Raw genomic sequence first — 16,652 nt, 5'->3', positions numbered from 1 at the left:
CCATGTCCATGCTTCCTAGGGTGGGGTGAATATAGTCCTGTCTCTCAGGGTGGGGTGAATATAGTCCTGTCTCTCAGGGTGGGGTGAATATAGCCCTGTCTCTCAGGGTGGGGTGAATATAGCCCTGTCTCTCAGGGTGGGGTGAATATAGTCCTGTCTCTCAGGGTGGGGTGAATATAGCCCTGTCTCTCAGGGTAGGGTGAATATAGCCCTGTCTCTCAGGGTGGGGTGAATATAGCCCTGTCTCTCAGGGTGGGGTGCATATAGTCCTGTCTCTCAGGGAGAGGTGAATATAGCCCTGTCTCTCAGGGAGAGGTGAATATAGCCCATTCTCTCAGGGTGGGGTGAATATAACCCTGTCTTTGTGGAACCCAGCTCTACATTGAAAGTGTTGCAGGGCTGGGGTTTGCTGTTATAATGTCACAGTAGTTGATTTACTTCTCATCCCATGTCTAGACATTGATTTCCAAGGTGGGAGCAATTGTAAGAGACATAATGAAGTAGAGTAGAGCTGAGGCTTGATTGTGCAGTAACTGGTTAACAGATATGTATGGAATCCTGGCATTATTTAACAGTAAACCTGTACTTACTCTGATTCAATGCTAATGCAGGGGCATAAATGACAATCCCAGTGTACAGGACCTGTAACAAGACATCCAATATTATTAATCAATCAATTCACCCACAGCCATACCTGATATTAAATCAATGACTTCACCCACTCGACAATATTAATGAGGCCTCACTAGACTGTGCCATAGGCTCAGTGCTGGAGGTGGGAGAGCTGATTGAAATATGAGGAGTTAGTTGCAAACCTCCAATTTTCTCCTCACTTGCTTTCTGGAAGGTGTTGACTCAGCTTGCCTGTCTCCTGGTCTCTTGCCCAGTTGGTCAGTCATTATGAGTGAGTCTAGATAGTGAGTGTCAGCATGGTATTTGACTGAAATGGGCAGTTTTGGAATCGTGGCTGGTTTTCCCCTCACTAACCCAGACAAAGTAAAATCTAAAGTGTCTTTGGTGTAATTGGTGCTGTGTGAGGTCAGATTTGGTACTCACTGTTTGAACGATGTAGAAAGAGGTCCCAATGTAGCGAGCAGTTTTATGGAATCTCATACCTAAATACTGGAGAAAAAAAGCCTGTTAGTGTCCTGTAATTTATATTTACAACGGGACATGATTCACTAAATGTTCCAAGAATGGTGAAACGTTTGGTTGAATGGTTTGCTTGTTTTTCTGCCCTTGGTTTATTGTCACTGCAATAAGAGATTGAGATTGATCTGTGTACAAATCTCTCTCCATCAGTCAAACACAACAAATTCCTGATCAGGGCCGGTGATGAGTGTCGTTTTCCAATCTCACCCGCAGACGACAGTAATGAGAGAGCTCTGGCCAGTCTAATGGAGAGGGTAGTGACTGACCCAGGGAAGAGGTGCAGCATGACACTCAATCTGATGACAGCATCCTCTCACCAAAAGGTGCAAGCATCAGCACAACGACGTACATCCTGACATTCAGGAGGTAGCATAGAGTGAGTCACAATGCACAGGTGACGAAGACCAAATCGTGGTGGCCCCTTTGGGAAATGCAGCAGTGTGGTGACATTGGGCAGCCATGTCAGGTTGCTGTTACTAGTCAGTGGAAAAGGAAATGGAAGTGTTGGCCGTGCTGAGCTAGGAATCAGTCACTTGCTTGAGAAATGTGTAGGCTCCTCATTGACTGATACCGCAGTTGACCCTCGTGCTAACTTGAAAGGAGGCCTAAGCAGAAAAGTTGAGAGCAGTGGTGACCTTCTCTGCTACTGGCAGTATCATCTCCATGTTAGAGCTGGGCGATGGTGCCCTTACAGTAGATGGCAAAGCTTGGTGCTGACCCAAAGCCTGCGGAGGCAGTTTCCCTTTACCATATGGATGTTTTAAATGAACCCAAATTGCCCTGTGAATCAGCACGGGATTCTGTAGCATGCGGTGAGTTAGCTTGGCACTCCTGAGCTGGAGCAGTTATTTTGTAAAAACCCCTTTTCATAACCAAACTTTTACCTTTTTCCTGTTCTGCTCAGCTCTTGTAAAGATATCAAATACAGAAAGCTTCCTGGTATTTTACTGTCAACTTACTGCTGTTTTTGTTTCCAAATTATCACTCTGAACATGTTGTGAGGCCCAAAACCCCAAACAATCCAAAATAAACCGAGAGAAAAAAACAGAAAATTAATATCAATTAGCAGTAATTAAAAGCCATTGAAGAAAAATGGCTTAAAATGCCTCTGCTCCTTTAGAAACTCCTTTACAAATGGAACTTCTCTTTATTTCCACTTCAGCTGGGAGGCAGATCAATTCTGTCATCTATGTAGGAAATCATGTGCACTCTTTCATTATTAAATGAGATGTTTTCACAGCCTGACTGGAATATAACATGTGGTGGGATCCCAGCAGGAGTCAATAGGGATTGTGTGTTGCCAAATGTAGCAAAAATGAAACATTTCTTCTCTATGATGTATCATAGTATTGGCTTTTCTCTTTGTGTGCCAACGGGGGTTAAAGAGAAAGAATTTGCATTTATATAGCGTCTTTCACAATCTCAGGAAATCCCAAAGCCAATTAAATACTTTTGAAATGCAGTCACTGATATAGGGGAAAAATCAGATTCACTAACAGAAAATGTCCAGTTTGATTTGATGTACTATAGTCCCAGACTAATTGATGCTATGCTGGCAGTGTCAGCTGTGGCGCAGAAGGTAGCACTCTTGCTGCTGAAATCAGAAGGTTAGTGGGTTCAAGTCCCACTCCAGAAACTTGCGTCCAAAAATCTAAGCTAACACTCTAGTGAAGTGCTGTGCTCTCCCTGTTCGACAGCAGAGCCTGCTCTCCAATTGTCTTGGATTTCCCTGCCATTGGTCCAAGACTTTGGTCTGCTGGGACTGTGTGATGGTTGGTGTGTAAGGACCACCCCATGTTAAGAGAATCCATGCACAGGCATCTTCTACCAAGTTGTCCTTGACCCTGAGGGACTGCCACAGAGAGATGTTATGCCTGTATCTGAGGGATGGGCCAAGGCATTTAATACAATAAACCTGTGGGTTTGGTAGCTGTTTAAGAGAAATATTTAAATTTCCTTTGTCTTGGACAGTTTTTGAAAAGCATTTCTCAGCCTGTCGTCTTCAAATGGAGTGGTATGCCTGAACTCATCGGAGAACTATAGATAATCAAAAAGACTCCATGCATGGTCAGCTGGATATTAGCAGCTGACCACCAGATATTGTAAAGGTTAATGTTCAAGGATTTTGAGTTTATTCCAGTTCACATTATTTTCCATCGGATTGTGTACAGTTGTGGATTCGGTACGTCTATGGATTGGGTACAGTTGTGGATAGGGAACGGTTGTGGCTTGGGTACAGGTGCGGATTGGAACAGTTGTAGATTGTGTACATTTGTGGCTTGGGTACAGTTGTAGATTCTGTACAGTAGTGGATTGGATACAGTTGTGGATTGTGTACAATTGTAGTTTGGGAACTGCTGTGCATTGGGTACAGTTGTGCATTAGGTACATTGTGGATTGTGTACAGTTGTTCATTGGGTATAGTTGTAGATTGGGTACAGTTGAGGATTTTGTACAGCTGCTGATTAGGTACAGTTGTGGATTTGGGTACAGTTGTGCATTCGGTACAGTTGTGGATTGAGTGCAGTTGGGTACAGTTGTGGATTGGGTACAGTTGTGGATTAGATACAGTTGGGTACAGCTGTGGATCGGTACAGTTAGGTACAGATGTGGATTGGTACAGTTGTGGATTGTGTACTTTTGTGGCTTGTGTACAGTAGTGGATTGGATTTTGTACAGTTGCAGATTTTCTACAGTTGAGCATTTGGTAAAGTTGTAGATTGTACACAGTTGCAGATTGTGTACAGTTTGCAGATTGTGTACAGTTGCAGATTGGGTATAGTTGTGGATTGTGTACAGTTGTAGATTGTATACAGTTGTGGATTGTGTACAGTTGTAGATTGTCTACAGTTGCGGATTGTGTACAGATATAGATTGTGTACAGTTACAGATTGTGCACAGTTGTAGATTGGGTGCAGTTGTGGATTGTTACAGTTGTGGATTGTGTACAGTTGTGGTTTGGGTACAGCTGTAGATTCTGTGCAGCAGTGGATTGGATACAGCTGTGGATTGGCTATAGTTTAGATAGGGCACAGCTTTAGATTGTGTACAGTTGTGGGTTGCGTACAGTTGTGGATTTGGTGCAGTTGTAGATTGGGTACGGTTGTGGATTTGGCATAGTTATAGATTGGGTACAGTTGTGGATTGGATACAGTTTATAGATTGGGTACAGTTGTGGTTTGCGTGCAGTTGTGGATGGGAATAGTTGTAGATTGGGTACAGTTGTTGATTGATTACAGTTTATAGATTGGGTACAGTTGTAGATTAGGTACAGTTGTGGATTGGTACAGTTGTAGATTAAGTTCAGCTGTAGTTTTGGTACAGTTGTGGATTGTGTACAGCTGTGGATTGGGTACAGTAGTGGATTGGTACAGTTGTGGATTTTGCACAGCTGTAGATTGTGTACAGTTGCGGATTTGGAACAGGTGTGGATTGGATGCAACTGTGGATTGTGTACAGTTGTGGATTTGCTACATTTGTGGATTGGGTTCAGTTTTAGATTGGGTACAGTTGTGGATTGAGTACAGTTGTGGATTGGGTACAGCTGTGATTGTGGTTTGTGTACACTTGTGCTTTGTGTACAGTTGTAGATTGGATACCGGTGTCGATCGGGTACAGTTGTAGATTACAAGTGTGGATTGGGTACAGCTGTGGATTGTGTACAGTTGTGGATTTGGAACAGGTGTGGATTGGATGCAGCTGTGGATTGTGAACAGTTGTGGATTTGCTACATTTGTGGATTGGGTTCAGTTTGAGATTGGATACAGTTGTGGATTGGGTACTGTTGTGGATTGGGTACAGTTTGTTGATTGGGTAAAGCTGTAGATTGTGAACAGTTGTGTGTCATGTACAGCTGTAGATTGGTTATAGCTGTGGATTGTCTACAGTTGTGGGTTCTGTATAGTTGTGGGTTGTGTACAGTTGTGGGTTGTGTACAGTTGTGGATTGAGTACACATGTGGATTCAGGACATTTGTGGGTTCTGTACAATTGTGGGTTGTGTACAGTTGTGGATTTGGTAAAGTTGTGGATTGGGTAAAGTTATGGCTTGTTACTGTTGTGTATTGTTTACAGTTGTAGATTGGGTACAGTTGTACATTAGGTATAGTCGTGGATTGGCACAGTTGTAGATTAAGTACAGTTATAGATTAGGTACTGTTGTGGATTGTGTACAGCTGTGGATTGGGTACAGTTGTGGATTGTGTACAGTTGTGGATTGGATACAGCTGTGGATTGTGTACAGCTGTGGATTTGCTACATTTGTGGATTGGGTTCAGTTTTAGATTGAGTACAGCTGTGGATTGGGTACAGTTCTGGATTGTTACAGTTGCGGATTGGGAACAGTTGTAGATTCGGTACAGTTGATGATTGGATACTGTTATAGATTGGCTACAGCTGTAGATGTGAACAGTTGTGTGTCATGTATAGCTGTAGATTGTTTATAGTTGTGGGTTGTGTACAGTTGTAGATTAGGTAGAGTTGTGGATTAGGTACTGTTGTAGATTAGGTACAGTTGTGGATTGGGTGCAGTTGTCAATTTCATACAGCTGTGGATTGTGTACATTTGTGGATTTGCTCCATTTGTGGATTGGGATCAGTTCTAGATCAGGAAGCGTTGTGGATTGTGTACAGCTGTGGATTTGCTACATTGATTGAGTACAGTTGTGGCTTGTGTACAGTTGTAGATTGGATACGTGTGTAGATCGGGTACAATTGTAGATTTTGCACAGTTATGGATCGTGTATAGTTGTAGATTGGATACAGGAGTAGATCGGGTATCGTTACAGATTATGTACAGTTTTAGATTACATACAGATGTGGATTGTGTAAAGTTGTAGATTGCGTACAGGTGTGGCTCAGGTACAGTTGTAGATTGGGTACAGTTATGGATTATGTAAAAGTTGTAGATTGGGTACGGTTGTATAAAGCGTACAGTTGTGGATTGGATACAGCTGTGGAGTGTGTACAGCTGTGGATTGTATACAGTTGTGCATTGTTACAGTTGTGGTTTGTTACAGTTGTAGATTGGGTACAGTTGTGGTTTGTTACAGTTGTAGATTGTGTACAGTTGTGGTTTGTTACAGTTGTAGATTGTGTACAGTTCTGGATTGGGTACAGTTGTGCATTGTAACAGTTGTGGTTTGTTACAGTTGTAGATTGTGTACAGTTGTGGATTGGGTACAGTTGTGGTTTGTTACAGTTGTGGATTGTGTACAGTTGTAGATTGTGTACAGTTGTGGATTGGGTACAGTTGTGGTTTGTTACAGTTGTGGATTGGGTACAGATGTGGATTGTGTACAGTTGTGGATTGGGTACAGTTGTGGTTTGTTACAGTTGTGGATTGGGTACAGTTGTGGATAGGGTACAGTTGTGGATTGGGTACAGTTGTGGTTTGTTACAGTTGTGGATTGGGTACAGTTGTGGATAGGGTACAGTTGTAGATTTGGTACGTTTGTGAATTGATACCGTTGTGGGTTGTGTAGAGTTATGGATTGGGTACAGCTGTGGTATGTTTATTGTTGTAGAATAGGTACAGTTGTGGCCTGGGTAAGGTTGTGGATTGTGTACAGTTTTGCATTGTTACAGTTGTGGATTGGGTCCAGTTGTATATTAGGTACAGTTTTGGATTGGGTACAGCTGTGGAGTGTGTACTGCTGCGGATTGTGTGCAGTGCAGATTGTGTGCAGTTGAAGATTCAGTACAGTTGTGAATTGGCACAGTTGTGGATTAGGTACAGCTGTAGATTGTGAACTGTTGTGGGTTGTATAGAGTTGTTGTTTACGTACAGCTGTGGATTGGGTACAGTTGTGGATTGGGTACAGTTGTGGATTGGGTACAGGTGTAGATTGGGTACAGTTGTGGATTGGGTACAGGTGTAGATTGGGTACAATTGTTTATTGGGTACAGGTGTGGATTGGGTACAGGTGTGGATTGGGTACGGTTGTGGATTGGGTACAGGTGTGGATTGGGTACGGTTGTGGATTGGGTACAGGTGTGGATTGGGTACGGTTGTGGATTGGGTACGGTTGTGGATTGGGTACAGGTGTGGATTGGGTACGGTTGTGGATTAGGTACGGTTGTGGATTGGGTACAGGTGTGGATTGGGTACGGTTGTGGATTGGGTACGGTTGTGGATTGGGTACAGGTGTGGATTGGGTACGGTTGTGGATTGGGTACAGGTGTGGATTGGGTACAGGTGTGGATTAGGTACGGTTGTGGATTGGGTATGGTTGTGGATTGGGTACAGGTGTGGATTGGGTACAGGTGTGGATTGGGTACGGTTGTGGATTGGGTATGGTTGTGGATTGGGTACAGGTGTGGATTGGGTACAGGTGTGGATTGGGTACGGTTGTGGATTGGGTACAGGTGTGGATTGGGTACAGGTGTGGATTGGGTACGGGTGTGGATTGGGTACAGGTGTGGATTGGGTACAGGTGTGGATTGGGTACGGTTGTGGATTGGGTACAGGTGTGGATTGGGTACGGTTGTGGATTGGGTACAGGTGTGGATTGGGTACGGTTGTGGATTGGGTACAGGTGTGGATTGGGTACGGTTGTGGATTGGGTACGGTTGTGGATTGGGTACAGGTGTGGATTGGGTACGGTTGTGGATTGGGTACGGTTGTGGATTGGGTACAGGTGTGGATTGGGTACGGTTGTGGATTGGGTACAGGTGTGGATTGGGTACAGGTGTGGATTGGGTACAGGTGTGGATTGGGTACGGTTGTGGATTGGGTACAGGTGTGGATTGGGTACAGGTGTGGATTGGGTACGGTTGTGGATTGGGTACAGGTGTGGATTGGGTACAGGTGTGGATTGGGTACGGTTGGATACTCTTTAATAGCAGTCTTCTTCTTAATGAACACTGTCTTTCGCTGTTTAGCATTCAGTTTCCCCATTGTGCCCTCCCTCCGCCTCCCCTCGAGTTTTCTCCCCTCCTCTCTTGAAGGCTGCGCGACACTTGCTGAATTGAAGTTCCACAGGTGCAAGGAGCTCCCCAGTAACTCATCCAAGTGACCATTGCTCACCTGTGTACATAGACACTGAGTGTGGACAAGTTATTTAACCGTTGTACTTACCTGCTTAAAGCAGTGATTAACAAATTTTATGTGTTGTTTTTGTTGACACTCTGGGTAATTCAGATTGTGCTCCACATGTTTCGAATGCAGATAGCGATCACTTTTATAACATCAGTCAGTCTCTGTGTCGACCGTTCCCTATAGATCAGGTTTGACCTCTCTTTTTATTCAGTGCAGCTTTCAGATGGGAGGCAGGGCGGGGAGAGGATTAGTTACAAAGCATTATGTGCAGCTATTTGTTATGGTGGTTTTATTGGCCTAAAGACTAGGTTGGGTTTGTATGGAATGTTTTATTGTGTACATACACGTATAGGTCGTACAAATGGATGAATTGGGCAAACACCAGGAATCAAAGGTTTACTCTCCTCAACTCTCCTCAGAAATCCCTTTTTTTCCCTTTCAGCAGGAAACTTGAGTATCTGTTCCCAGCTGCTCTGTGTGTTATCACAGGCCAGAGGGGAGACTGGGGCTGTGCCTGTGTATGAGTCTCACGGGATGATTGTTGTTTTTCTCCTATTCTCCGTGGCCTTCCTTCCTGCTAGTACTGCGTTCAGTTTTGGGCACTGCACCTCAGGAAGGATATATTGGCCTTGGAGGGGGTATGACGCAGAATGATACCAGGGCTTAAAGAGTTAAATCACAAGGACAGGTTGCATAAACTTGGCTTGTAAATCCCTTGAGTTTAGAAGGTTGAGGAGTGATCTTATCGAGATTTTAAAATGATTAAAGGATTCGATACGTTAGATACAAAGAAAATATTTCCTCTGGTGGGGGAATCCAGAATAAGAGGGCATAATCTTAAAAATAGAGCTCGACCATTTAGGAGTGAAATCAGAAAGCACTTCTTCACACAAAGAGTGGTGGAAATCTGGAACTCTCCCCCCACCCACCCCGACCAAGAGGCTGTGGATGCTGGGGGACAATTGTAATTTTCAAGACTGAGATCAATAGATTTTTGTTAAGTAAAGGTATCAAGAATATGGAGCAAAGGCAGGTAGATGAAGTTGAGGTACAGATCAGTCATGATCTAATTGAATGGCAGAACAAGCTTGAGGGGCTGAATGGCCTACTCCTGTTCCTACGCTCTCCGCAGTGAGATTCCCTCTGACGCAGTGAGGGGATTTTGAAGATAAGATATGAGCCTCTAATGCTTTGCCAAGCTTTCAGGAGTTGGCTTCATGTGACTCTGCATATCATTAGGGTGATAACTTCCCTTGATATCTCCAAGACGCCACTTACTGTCTGCTTTAATCTTTAACCAAGGGAACCAAAGGTCAAATGAGAGTGAGGAACTTAAAGTAATTAATATCAGTAGAGAAAAAGTACTTGAGAAACTAATGGGACTAAAAGCTGATAAATCCCCTGGACCTGATGGCCTACATCCTAGGGTTCTAAAAGAGGTGGCTGCAGAGAGTGGATGCATTGGTTATGATCTTCCAAAATTCCCTAGATTCTAGAATGATCCCAGCGATTGGAAGGTAGTAAATCTGACCCGGCTATTCAAGAAAGGAGGAAGAGAGAAAACAGGGAACTACAGGCCAGTTACACTGACATCAGTCGTCGGGAAAATGCTGGAATCCATTATTAAGGAAGTGGTAACAGGGCACTTAGAAAATCATAATATGATTAGGCAGAGTCAACATGGTTTTATGAAAGGGAAATCATGTTTGACAAACGTATTAGAATTTTTTGAGGATGTAACTAGCAGGGTAGATAAAGGGGAACCAGTGGATGTAGTATATTTGGATTTTCAAAAGGCATTCGATAAGGTGCCACACAAAAGGTTGTTACACAAGATAAGGGCTCATGGGGTTGGGGGGTAATATATTAACATGGATAGAGGATTGGTTAACGGACAGAAAACAGAGAGTAGGGATAAACGGGTCATTCTCAGGTTGGCAGGCTGTGACTAGTGGGGTGCCGCAAGGATCAGTGCTTGGGCCTCAGCTATTTACAATCTATATTAATGACTTAGATGAGGGGACCGAGTGTAATGTATCCAAGTTTGTTGAAGATACAAAGCTAGGTGGGAAAGTAAGCTGTGAGGAGGTCAAAAAGAGTCTGCAAAGGGATATGGACAGATTATGAGTGGGCAAGAAAGTGGCAGATGGAGAATAATGTGGGGAAATGTGAGGTTATTCACTTTGGTAGGAAGAATAGAAAAACAGAATATTGTTTAAATGGTGAGAAACTATTAAATGTTGGTATTCAGAGAGAGACTTGGGTGTCCTTGTACATGAAACACAAAAAGTTAGCATGCAGGTACAAGCAATTTGGAAGGCAAATGGCATGTTGACCTTTATTGCAATGGGGTTGGAGTACAAGAGTAAGGAAGTCTTACTACAATTGTACTGGGCTTTGGTGAGACCTCACCTGGAGTACTGTGTACAGTTTTGGTCTCCTTATCTAGGGAAGGATATACTTGCCTTAGAGGCGGTGTAACAAAGGTTAACTTGATTAATTCCTGGATGAGAGGGTTGACCTATGAGGAGAGGTTGAGTAGAATGGGCCTTTACTCTCTGGAGTTTAGAAGAATGAGAGGTGATCTCATTGAAACATATAAGATTATGAGGGGGCTTGACAGGGTAGATGCTGAGATGGTGTTTCCCATGGCTAGAATCTAGAACCAGGGGGCATAGTCGCAGGATAAGGGGTCGGCCATTTAAGACTGAGATGAGGAGGAATTTCTTCACTCAGAGGGTTGTGAATCTTTGGAATTCTCTACCCCAGAGGGCTGTGGATGCTCAGTCGTTGAATATATTCAAGGCTGAGATAAACAGATTTCTGGACTCTAGAGGAATCAAGGGCTATGGGGATCGGGAAGGAAAGTGGAGTTGAGGTCGAAGATCAGCCATGATCTGATTGAATGGTGGAGCAGGCTCGAGGGGCCATGTGGCCTACTCCTGCTCCTATTTCTTACATTCTTATATTCTTATAAGGGTAAGGAGATTTCCGAGGTTTCTTCTCTCTTTTCCTTGAGGCGAAGAAAAATGCATGGGGGCTGAGATTTCGAATGAAGAAAGGGAAGGAGTTTACAATATAAACAGCAAGATATCTACTAGTAAGCCTCTGTGGGAGGGCCAATTTAAAACTTTCCACCACGCCCCTCACATGGGAAACGCACAATGTTCAAAAGCCTAATGGCACATATGAAGATTGGAAGGTGCTTCCCAATCAACTCATGGATGAAAGCCATTGAAGGCTGTGATGACAGCAAAACATGTACATACGAACCTGAGACCCGATTTTATCTCTGGGCAGGGAGCAGGTGGGGGCCGAGGCAGGCGGGAAACCCCCATCAGCGGGAGGCCCGGGCAATTTTAACACCCAGGCCTCGTTTAATTGATGGAGAGCTGGCTCCTACCCGAACCCGATGGGAATGGTGAGGAGGCCAGTGGGGAGCCTGATGTCGGGCAGCAGGAGGACGCCACCAGGGACCTGAGGGAACGGCCCCCGGCCCTAGGGTATGCTGGGGCCCATACGCGACCCATGTGACCGATGTTGCTAAGGACGTAAGCGGGAATCCTGCCGTATGATGTCATTCTCACAGCTGCACGTGCTGGCCCACAAAGGTGCCGGAAATTCCACAGGAAGGGAAAAAGACAGACAGGGACATGGCTTGTTGGGGTCTTGCTCCAAAATGGGGTAATTTGACTGTGAATAGGACCTTCCTGACTGAGGTTGGCTAACTCAGCACAGACCAGGAATCGAACCATCGACTCACAGGTCCCTCGGGTCAGTCCCGTGGCAGGTGGTGTCAGCTGTGGCTTAGTCGCTTGCACTCTCACCTCTGAGTCAGAAGGTTGTGGGTTCAATTCCCACTCCAGAGACATCCCATCCTGGCTCCCATGTTAGCTGATATTGTTAATGGTTCCCTCTCCTCAGGTACTGTCCCCTACCCTCTTCAAATCTGCCATCAGCACACCCCTCCTCAAAAAACCCACCTTTGACCTGTCTGTCCTTGCAAACTATCACCCCATCTCCACTTCCCTTTCCTCTCCAAAAACCTTAAACGTGTTGTCACTTCCCAAATCTGTTCCCATCTTTCCCACAACACCATGTTGGAATCCCTCTAATCAGGTTTCTGCCCCTGCCACAGTACTGAAACGGTCTTTATCTAAGTGACTGTGGCCATGGTAAACTATCCCTCCTCATCCTTCTTGACCTATCTTTAGCTTTTGACATGGTTGACCACACCATCCTCCTCCAACGCCTCTCCTCCGTTGTCCAGTTGGGTTGGACTGCCCTGTCCTGGTTCCATCCTATCTATCCAGTCGTAGCCAGAGAATCACCTGCAATGGTTTCTCTTCCCGCTCCCGCACCGTTACCTCTGGAGTCCCCCGAGGATCTATCCTCGGCCCCCTCCTATTTCTCATCTACATGCTGCCCCTCGGCGACATCATCCGAAAACATGTCAGATTCCACATTTAGACTGACATTTGCCTCACCACGATCTCTCTCGACCCCTCCACTGTCTCTCATTTGTCACACCGCTTGTCCGACTGGATGAGTAAAAATTTCTTCCAACTCTAAATATTGGGAACATAGGAACATAGGAACAGGAGTAGGCCATTCAGCCCCTCGTGCCTGCTCCGCCATTTGATAAGATCATGGCTGATCTGTGATCTAACTCCATATACCTGCCTTTGGCCCATATCCCTTAATACCTTTGGTTGCCAAAAAGCTATCTATCTCACAATTAAATTTAGCAATTGAGCTAGTATCAATTGCCGTTTGCGGAAGAGAGTTCCAAACCTCTACCACCCTTTGTGTGTAGAAATGTTTTCTAATCTCACTCCTGAAAGGTCTGGCTCTAATTTTTAGACTGTGCCCCCTACTCCTAGAATACCCAATCAGCAGAAATAGTTTCTCTCTATCCACCCTATCTGTTCCCCTTAATATCTTATAAACTTCGATCAGATCACTCCTTAACCTCTAGAGAATACAACCCCAATTTGTGTAATCTCTCCTCGTAACTTAACCCTTGAAGTCCGAGTGTCATTCTAGTAAACCTACGCTGCACTCCCTCCAAGGACAATATGTCCTTCCGAAGATGCAGTGCCCAGAACTGCTCACAGTACTCCAGGTGCGGTCTAACCAGGGTTTTGTATAGCTGCAGCATAACTTCTGCCCCCTTGTACTCTAGTCCTCTAGATATAAAGGCCAGCATTCCATTTGCCTTCTTGATTATTTTCTGCACCTGTTCTTGACACTTCATTGATCGATATACCTGTACCCCTAAGTCCCTTTGGACATCCACTGTTTTTAACTTTTTACCATTTAGAAAGTACCCTGTTCTATCCTTTTTTGTTCCAAAGTGGATGACCTCACATTTGTCTACATTGAATTCCATTTGCCACAGTTTTGCCCATTCACCTAATCTATCAATATCGCTTTGTAATTTTATGTTTTCATCTACACTGCTTACAATGCCACCAATCTTTGTGTCATCGGCAAACTTAGATATGGGACTTTCTATGCCTTCATCTAAGTCGTTAATAAGTATTGTGAATAATTGAGACCCCAAGACAGATCCCTGCGGGACTCCACTAGTCACATCCTGCCAATGTGAGTACCTACCCATTATCCCTACTCTCTGTCGTCTTTCGCTCAGCCAACTTCCTAACCAAGTCTGTACATTTCCCTTGATTCCATGGGCTTCTATCTTAGCTAACAGTCTCTTATGTGGAACCTTATCAAATGCCTTCTGGAAGTCCATATAAAGAATGAAGCCATTGTCTTTGGTCCCTGCTGCAAACTCCATACCTAACCACCAACTCTAGCCCTGTCCTTGGCCACTGTCTGAGGCTGAACCAGACTGTTCGCAACCTTGGCATCCTATTTGGCCCTGAAATGAGCGTCTGACCACATATCTGCTCCATCACCAAGACCGCCTACTTCCACCTCAGTAACATCGCCCGTCTCCACCCTGCCTCAGCTCATCTGCTGCTGAAACCCTCATCCATGCTTTTGTTACCTCTGGACTTGACTATTCCAATACTCCCCTGGCCGGCTTCCCATCTTCCACCCTCCATAAACTTGAGCTCATCCAAAACTCTGCTGCCCGTACCCTAACTTGCACCAAGTTTCGTTCTCCCATCATCCCTGTGCTCGCTGACCTACATTGGCTCTGGTCTGGGAACGCAGTGATTTTAAAATTCTCATCCTTGTTTTCAAATCCCTCCATGGCCTCGCCCCTCCCTATCTCTGTAACCTCCTCCAGCCCTACAACCCTCAAAGATCTCTTCGCTCCTCCAATTCTGGCCTCTTGCGCATCTCCGATTTTAATCGCTCCACCATTGGCAGCCGTGCCTTCAGCTGCCTAGGCCCTAAGCTCTGGAATTCCCTCCCTAAACCTCTCCACCTCGCTCTCCTCCCATAAGACGCTCCTTAAAACCTACCTCTTTGACTAAGCTTTTGGTCATCTGTCCTAATATCTCCTTATGTGGCTCGGTGTCAAATTTACTCTGATAACACTCCTGTGAAGCGCCTTGGGACGTTTTACTATGTTAAAGGGTTATATAAATGCAAGTTGTTGTTGTTATTGTTGAGCACAAAGTCTAGGCTGACATTTCAGTGCAATGCTGAGGGAGTGCTGCACTGTCGGAGGTGCTGTCTTTTGGATGAGATGTTAAATTAAGGCCCTGTCTGCCCTCTCAGGTGGACACAAAAGATCCCATGGCATTATTCTGAAGAAGAGCAGGGGAGTTCTCCCTGGTGCCCTGATCAATATTTATACCTCAACCATCATTATCACATTGCCGTTGTGGGACCTTGCTGTGCGCAATTTGGCTGCTGCTTCTCCTACATTACAACAATGACTACACTTCAAAAGTACTTAATTGGCTGTAAAGCGCTTTGGGACATCCTGAGTCGTGAAAGGAGGTATATAAATACAAGTTCTTTTCTTTCTATATAAAAGGGTACTTGCTTGTTCAACAACAACAACAACTTGCATTTATGTAGCGCCTTTAACATAGTAAAACGTCCCAAGGCGCTTCACAGGAGCGACATCAGACAAAAATTTGACAGCTAGCCACATAAAGAGATATTAGGACAGGTGACCAAAAGCTTGGTCAAAGACATAGGTTTTAATGAGTGCCTTAAAGGAGGAGAGAGAGGTAGAGAGGTTTAGGGAGGGAATTCCAGAGCTTAGGTCCTAGGCAGCTGAAGGCACGGCCACCAATGGTGGAGCAAGGAAAATCAGGAATGTGCAAGAGGCCAGAATTGGAGGAGCGCAGAGACCTTAGAGGGTTGTAAGACTGGAGGAGGTTACAGAGATAGGGAGGGGCGAGGTAATGGAGGGATTTGTAAACAAGGATGAGAATTTAAAAATGGAGGCCTTGCCAGATCGGGAGACAATGTAGGTCAGCGAGCTCGAGGTGATCGGTGAACGGGATTTGGTGCGTGTAGCAGAGCTTTGGATGAGCTCAAGTTTTACGAAGGGTGGAAGATGGGAGACCGGCCAGGAAATCATTGGAATAGTCAAGTCGAGGGTTTCAGCATCAGATGAGCCGAGGCAGGAGCGGAGACAAGCAATATTACGGAGGTGGAAGTAGGCGGTCTCGGTGATGGAGAAAATATGAGGTTGGAGGCTTATCTCAGGGTCAAATAGGACGCCAAGATTGTGAACTGTCTGGTTCAGCCTCAAACAGTGGCCAGGGAGAGGGATGGAGTCGGTGGCTAGGGAACGGAGTTTGTGGCGGGGACCAAAGACAACGGCTTCGATCTTCCCAATATTTTGTTGGAAGAAATTTCTACTCATCCAATACCCCTTGTCAAACAAGTAAGATTTGTTCAGTAAGATTTACAAATGATTTTTTTTTGTCCTTACCTCATAGGTACTGGTGATGTTGAGTCTGTAGAAGATAGGCAGGAAGATTTCAGCACTGACGATGGTCACGATGAGGTAGCTGATGCAGAAGGTCAAGAAGATGGCACCATAATGGTAAACCTCTGCCGGTGTCCCAATCACCGTAACCGCAGACATGAAGCTGGCGGTAAGGGACATGGCCACAGGCACTGCTCTCAGCTGCCTATCCCCCAGCAGGAACTGGCTGTTGGATTGCTGGCCCCTGGCCTTGACCGCATGATAGACTCCAATGGAGACGGAAATGAGCAGCATGACCACGAACACCACGTAATCCCACACAACGAACTGAGCCACGGGAGTGACGGAGATGGACATTTCCAGGCAGGAGCAAAGCGGGAGACACAAACTTCAGAGAAGGGAAAGCTGTTTAAAAATAAATACAAAAGATTTCCAAAAGTTTTAATTACCAAAACAAGTTTAAAAAAAACACACAAACCTCTGAAAAAATCTTGTCGAGAAAAATAGAAAAACAAATCCACACCAATGCCAAAAAAAGGAATTGGATAAAAATTTTCACTACATTCGGTGAAAGTGCCAAATGGTAAAAAGA

At 44.9% G+C, this 16,652-nt stretch overlaps 1 protein-coding gene across 1 annotated transcript in view; it reads right to left on the bottom strand.

The window, feature by feature from the left end:
* The window catches only part of slc5a8l (solute carrier family 5 member 8, like), a 97,541-nt gene extending 81,128 nt beyond the window's left edge, over positions 1 to 16,413 (bottom strand). Inside the window, exons 1-3 of the mRNA XM_068007245.1 lie at positions 16,064 to 16,413; positions 1,057 to 1,122; positions 591 to 642 (exon numbers count right to left, since the gene is read on the bottom strand). Of these exons, the coding sequence (XP_067863346.1) occupies positions 591 to 642; positions 1,057 to 1,122; positions 16,064 to 16,354 (409 nt within the window). The 5' untranslated portion in view covers positions 16,355 to 16,413. The remainder of the gene's footprint in view (positions 1 to 590; positions 643 to 1,056; positions 1,123 to 16,063) is intronic.
* Between the last annotated feature and the right edge of the window lie 239 nt (positions 16,414 to 16,652).

This window comes from Heptranchias perlo, chromosome 27 (assembly GCF_035084215.1).
Source record: "Heptranchias perlo isolate sHepPer1 chromosome 27, sHepPer1.hap1, whole genome shotgun sequence".
Lineage (NCBI taxonomy): Eukaryota > Metazoa > Chordata > Chondrichthyes > Hexanchiformes > Hexanchidae > Heptranchias > Heptranchias perlo.
This window is presented reverse-complemented; position numbering and strand designations above follow the sequence as displayed.